At 45.5% G+C, this 6,679-nt stretch overlaps 1 protein-coding gene across 1 annotated transcript; it reads left to right on the top strand.

Annotated features, from left to right (window-relative positions):
• The first annotated feature begins 1,879 nt into the window (after positions 1 to 1,879).
• On the top strand, positions 1,880 to 6,423 carry LOC123848960 (TOX high mobility group box family member 4-like). Its single transcript, XM_045881805.3, is given in 5 exon segments — positions 1,880 to 1,907; positions 4,232 to 5,010; positions 5,013 to 5,480; positions 5,482 to 5,755; positions 5,758 to 6,423. Coding segments are annotated over 5 exon segments (1,665 nt in total). The 3' UTR covers positions 5,874 to 6,423.
• Positions 6,424 to 6,679: the final 256 nt, after the last annotated feature.

Raw genomic sequence — 6,679 nt, 5'->3', positions numbered from 1 at the left:
TCTTTGCCCCTCCTGGATTGCACAGTGAATTTGTTTTCTCTTTTATGAGTGGCAGCACTGTCACTTCGGAAACTCCTCATCCTTCTTACAAACCACGCAGGGATGTTCCAGACTATAGAGGAGATTCTTTTGAACTCTAAATCAGCAGTAGACCTTGGGTTTGATATTAAAATCATTTAAACACACATACAGATGAGGAAACCCAATACAGGATATATGGCCTCTATCAAAAAATACCCAATGCACTAGCTGTCTTTGGGATTCAGGAAAGGGCTGAGGCATTTATCCATCCATTGTATCTCCTCTTCCCTGCTACCATCTGTGGTTCCATCTTCTGGGGGAGGCAGAGGGGTAAATGAGGTTCTTGTTAAGCACTTAGGCAGGTAGAGACAGAGACAAAGGAGGGCAGAGCCAGTTTTCATTATGAGGTCACATCATTTTTATAGTCTCCATTTCCTTCCCTTCCAATCCCCAACCCTCTTTCCCAACCCTAATACTCCCCCACCATGGCTGCCTCTCTCTAAGGACACCCATGACCTCCATGGTGCTAGATCCATTAGATATTTTTAGTCATATCCGAGGGATGTCTTTGATGCCCACATCACGTAATCCAGCATTGGCCCAGGGTGCCACAACTCTGCTCACTGTCTCTCTTGCCTCATCTCCCAACCAACGCTCTTCAGTAGGCTTCCTCCCACCAGGCCCAGCACTCTTCCAAATGGCTCCTTCAGAGGTCACCCATGACATACCAAATGCTGCATTAGTGACTGTTTTTCAGTTCTCATCTTTCTTCACCTTTCACCAACGTACCTCTCCTTCCATTTTGAGACTCTCTTCCTTGGCTTTCCAATGCAATCCTTACCTGATTGGCTCCTAGGTCTTTGGACAATCCCCTCTATCTCCTTTGTAGGCTCAGTTTCTTTGGCCTGGGTATTAAGTGTCAGCCTCCTAAGACTGGGCCATGAGCCCTATTCTCTTCTTCCATACTACCTCCCTCAGCATTTAGCAACCATAACCATATCCAGAGTTTCAACAGCTGATAATTCTGATAATTTTCAAATTTATATCCTCAGCCCAGAATGCTTTTCTGAACTCCAAACCCATATATCTAACCTCTTACTTGACATCTTAAGTTGAATGTCTCAAAGATCTTTAAAATCAACAAGGCCAAAACTAGACTCCAAGGCCTGGTTCTCTCTAAGTATTTTATTTTTCAGGGAATGATAGTACTATTCATTTCTTACATTAGCCAGCAATCAAATAATCACCTTTGAAACCCTCTCCTTCCTTTGCCTTTACTATCTTTTTATTATACTGTCAAGTCCTGACATTCTAATGTGCTGATAATCTCTTGGATCCATTCAGTTCTTTCTTCATTTCTGCCAATCTCCAAGCCCAAGCTACCATCTTGTCTTGCTTAGACTACTGCAGTAGCCTCCTATCTTCTTTTTCTCTCACTCCATTCCAAACCTAGCCACCAGAGGCATATAACATCTCATATAATCGGACATATAACTTCTCAGGCCTATTGAGTCCTCTCCAACCTGATTTCCTTCCAGAGTGTGGAAGCCTTGGGCACTTCGGGATATGTCCTGGGAACTCCATGATTCTTAAAAGCACTAGGATTTTGTAGGAGTTCAGAGAAGAAGTTACTGCCAGCAAGTGTATAGGGGGAATCTTCGGTGTTTGACTCTAAAGGATGTTTGAACTCCTATCACATGGGTATGAGAGAAGGTCATTGGAGGGAGTGGAACCATGAGCATAAACAAGGAGGTGACAAAATACAAGGATTGATTCATCAAACAATTAATTATTGAGCATTCCTTATGAGCTAGGCACTATTGTGGGTGCTGGGAATTGACTGGTGAGCAAAACGGACATGGTTTCTGCCTTCATGGAGCTTACAGGCAAGAGATGCCATGTGGGGAGTGTTCGGAGCAGACAGCACATGAAGAGAAGAGCTGGAAGAGTGAGCTAGGGCCAGATCATGGAAGGGTCTTGAAGAGAAGACAAGGAGTTTTAGCTTTCACTCTTTCAGCCAAGATTCATAAACTCAAATGCTTTCAGGGGATAGTCAGAAAATGTAAATTTTCTGTGATCTGGGTATGGTCTGGGAAGAGGCAAGAGAAGAGCCGGGATTGGGGCAAACTGGAAATCCCAAACGCTATCCAAAGCAGTGAGTGATCACCCAACCACAGCTAATTATTGCTATTTAGGGATGTGGGCCCAGAACCTCTGCTATCAAAAGAAGGAAATGCAGGATTTTAGAGAGAATTTTGGTTTGTTAAACTTTGGTAAGTAATTCAATTCAGTGGTACGTAATTTATTTTGTTTTGAAAGTACCATGAAGGTCAATCAGAATATGACTGTAGGCTGGATTCAGTTTGCAAGATACTAGTTTGTGGGCCCTGCTTGATGCAAATGAAAGCTACTGAAGGCTGTGCATGTGTAAAATGGGTTGAAGATGGGAATTTTTGGACAGAGAGCCCATGAGAAGTGGCCTAGGAGACAAAGAATAGGAGTCTGGATTAGAATCTGGGCAACAAGAAAGAAGATGGTTTATCCCAATAGGATTCTTTCACAGTAATTAAACCCCATACAATGTGCCAGGCTGGAAAAAACATACACCAGCCTCTCTTCCAGCTGGGTGTGGCCATGTGAATAATTCTGGACAATGAAACGACAGCAGGCTGTTGGATAGGGCTTCAGGAATAGTTTTTTAAAGTGAGTATGCCTTTTTGTCCTTTCTTCCTTCCACCTTTTTTTTTTTTTTTTAAGATGTTTATTTATTTATTTGAGAGAGAGAGAGAGAGCGCACGAGTAGGCGGAGGGGCAAAGTGAGAGGGAGATGCAGACTCCTGCTTAGCGCAGGGCTGGATGTGGGGGTGGGGTAAGGGTTGAGTGCTGAACGCAGGGCTCGATCTCAGGACCCTGAGATCATGGCCCAAGCCAAAGTCAGATGCTTAACTGACTGAGCCACCCAGCGTTCCTTCCTTCTACCTTTTATCTTTCTGGGACATGGACATGACGTTGGCTGAAACCCCAGCATCTATCTGAAGCCAGAGTCAATGATGATGGAGAAGAAAGATGCAAGGAGTAGGGTCTCTAATATCCACAGAGCCACCATCTCAGCCTGGGCTTGTCTACCTCAGGATTGCCACTTGAAAGAAGAAGAAGTTTTCTATGTCTAACCTGCTTTATATTGTAGTCAAACCTAATTCCAAGTGAGAGAGGAACTAACTGAACTAGAGAGCAGGAGGGTGGCAGGAGCCTAGGTTTGGGTATTAAGATAGTGGAAAGACAGGAGTGGCAGAAAGCTAGACACACCTTCGAAAGAGCAGGTGTGTAGGTGTAAAGGACCTATTGAGTGCTCACAGTGTTTCAGAATGGTGAGAAATAAATTTCTGTTCTTTAAACCACTCTAACAACCACTCTATAAAGATTCTGTTCTATGACTGTTTTAAAGTTGGGAAAGCTACGGCACAGAGAGACTAAGTCGCTTATCAAGGTCTCCCAGCTAGTAAGTGGTAGAACCGTGGGCTATCCAAATGGCCTGCCCCAGAGCCCATTCTGGTGACCTCCATGTTGGGCCATCTTCACCCGGCATGTGTTCTGTTTCTGCCATTGCTGCCTTGGCAGCTCTGCCCACTCGCCCGCACTCTATGTATTGCCCTCCAGCCACACTGCTTCCTCTTGTTCTTGAAAATGCCAAATCCCTTCTTGCCTCAACTTGAGGTCTCTGTCCTAGCTGAACTCTCTGCCTGGAAGGCTCCTCCCTCTGGCTGTTGCATGACTAGCTCCTCCTAATTCTGCTCTCAGTTCAAATATCCCCTCTTCAAGGAGGCCTCTGTATCAGTCATTGGGTTGCAATGCATGTTCCCTGTGCAGGATTATACCTATGTCCACATTCTCAGACATGTATGGCTACGTGTCTACATTTAAGCTAAATGGAATGTTCTATTGCAAGAAAACAAACAAACAAACCCAAACCTGGAACTTGAGTTCTAGTCACCCATGCCAAGGAACTCTCCAACTAATGCAGAGACACACAAGAAAATCCATGTATAGAGTGTATTATGCAAATAGTTGAGAGTGAAAATATGAGAGTCTTTTTTTTTTTTTTTTGCTGGACATATGACCACCAAAAACAATGACTCCATTTCCCAATCTCTTTTGCAGCAAATTTAGCCATGTGACAAAGTTATGTGAGACCTAACTGGAAGTTCCTAAGCCCAATATGGGGTCCAGACATTGGACATGCCTGTGGGCATGACCCATGGCTTGATGGAGCAGGGCGGGGGGCTCCTGAGTGGGGGCTTGACCATGGACTTGGACCATTCTATAGGAACTCAGTATAGTGCCAACCCACCTGTTACAATTGATGTACCAATGACAGACATGACATCTGGCTTGATGGGGCATAGCCAGTTGACCACCACTGATCAGTCAGAACTGAGTTCTCAACTTGGTTTGAGCTTAGGGGGTGGCACCATCCTGCCACCTGCCCAGTCACCTGAGGATCGTCTTTCAACCACCCCTTCACCTACTAGTTCACTTCATGAGGATGGTATTGAGGATTTCCGGAGGCAACTTCCCAGCCAGAAGACAGTTGTGGTGGAAGCAGGAAAAAAGCAGAAGGCCCCAAAGAAGAGAAAAAAGAAAGATCCTAATGAACCTCAGAAGCCAGTTTCAGCATATGCTTTATTCTTTCGTGATACACAGGCTGCCATTAAGGGACAGAATCCCAATGCCACTTTTGGGGAAGTTTCAAAAATTGTGGCCTCCATGTGGGATAGTCTTGGAGAGGAGCAAAAACAGGTGTATAAGAGGAAAACTGAAGCTGCCAAGAAAGAGTATCTGAAGGCTCTGGCTGCATATAAAGACAATCAAGAGTGTCAGGTCACTGTGGAAACAGTAGAATTGGATCCAGTGCCACCGTCACAGACTCCTTCTCCACCTCCTATGGCTACTGTTGACCCAGCATCTCCCTCACCAGCCTCAACAGAGCCCCCCCCCCCGCCCTGTCCCCTTCCATTGTTGTTAACTCCACTCTTTCCTCCTATGTGGCAAACCAGGCATCTTCTGGGGCTGGGGGTCAGCCCAATATCACCAAGTTGATTATTACCAAACAGATGTTGCCCTCTTCTATTACTATGTCTCAAGGAGGGATGGTTACCGTTATCCCAGCCACAGTGGTGACCTCCCGGGGGGTCCAACGAGGCCAAACCAGAACAGCCACTATCCTGCCCAGTCAACAAGCCCAAATTGTCACTCGCTCAGTGTTGCAGGCAGCGGCAGCAGCTGCTGCTTCTATGCACCTGCCTCCACCCCGACTACAACCCCCTCCACTGCAACAGATGCCTCAGCCCCCCACTCAGCAGCAAGTGACCATTCTTCAGCAGCCTCCCCCACTGCAGGCCATGCAGCAGCCTCCACTTCAGAAAGTTCGGATCAGTTTACAGCATCAGCCACCACCTGATCCAGCAGATCAAGATTGTGCCTCCACCCACTCTGAAAATGCAGATGCCCTTAGTCCCACCAGCTGTGGAAAGTAGTCCTGAGCGGCCTGTGAACAACAGCTCCGAGGCCCACGCAGTGGAGGAAACCCCTCCTGAGACAATCTGTGAGATGATCACAGATGTAGTTCTTGAGGTTGAGTCTCCTTCTCAAATGGATGTTGAATTTGTGAGTGGGTCTCCCGTGACACTCTCACCCCAGCCTCGACGTGTGAGACCCGGTTGTGAGAACCCTCCTGTTGTAAGGACTGCGACAATGAGTACTGCAGCAATGAATGTGTGGTGAAGCACTGCAGGGATGTCTTCTTGGCCTGGGTGGCCTCTAGAAATTCAAACACTGTGGTGTTTGTGAAGTAGTCCTTCCTGTTCTCCAAGCCAGTCAAGACTTATCTGCTGGGAACATGTCTAAGAGCCTCTTTTTAAAAAACAAGTTGGGCTTCTGGTAGCCCATGATGGTCCTTCATGCTTCTCCCCTTTTCTGTCTCTTCATCGGGGGCCATACTATGGAGCAGGGCCATTGAATTGGCTGTAATCTGGAATTGCTTTTTACTTTCAAGTACAAGCAGAGATACCAGTGATAATAGCAGAGAAGGGTAAAGGGAGTATGAACAAGCAGAACATAGGGGTGGTGATGGTGGGGGGTTGTTTGAGGAAACTCGGTATAATTGTCATAGGACATGCCTAAACAATTATTAAGATGATGGGAGAATACTCAGCTTTGAGCCTAGGCTAAAACACTGTGTGCATCCATTTTAAAGGGGATAAAAAGTTGCATTAAAGGTTATCTCTTAAACAGGAACGATTGCTGTCACACCTACACATTGCTTGGAGAACAAAAGTTCTCAACAGAGCAGGCACCCTGGGCTCTAGGGAAAATACTATCACCTGGGAGTTTCTTATTTATTTCTCTTTACAAATAATGTTATTTTTGTAATCCTTGATCCTCCCTCTTGCACTTACTACAGTTTATGAGTGTAAAGGGCAGAAGTCTATATCCTTAATATGAGAGGTTTTACCAAAGTCTAAAAAAAAAAAACAAACCCAAAAAACCACACCTGCCATATGGAAAGGGAAAAAAAAAATCAGCTTTTTATAGTTTATACCACTGGTATTTTTAGTTTTCTGTCACTTGCAACCAAATACAATCCTGATCCAAGGAGTAC

This window comes from Mirounga angustirostris, unplaced genomic scaffold (assembly GCF_029215605.1).
Source record: "Mirounga angustirostris isolate CCGP_5_RB_7025 unplaced genomic scaffold, mMirAng1.0.hap1 SCAF_2, whole genome shotgun sequence".
Classification (NCBI taxonomy): Eukaryota; Metazoa; Chordata; class Mammalia; order Carnivora; family Phocidae; genus Mirounga; species Mirounga angustirostris.
Note: the sequence above shows the minus strand (reverse complement) of the source record. Positions and strands in the feature narration are given on the sequence as shown.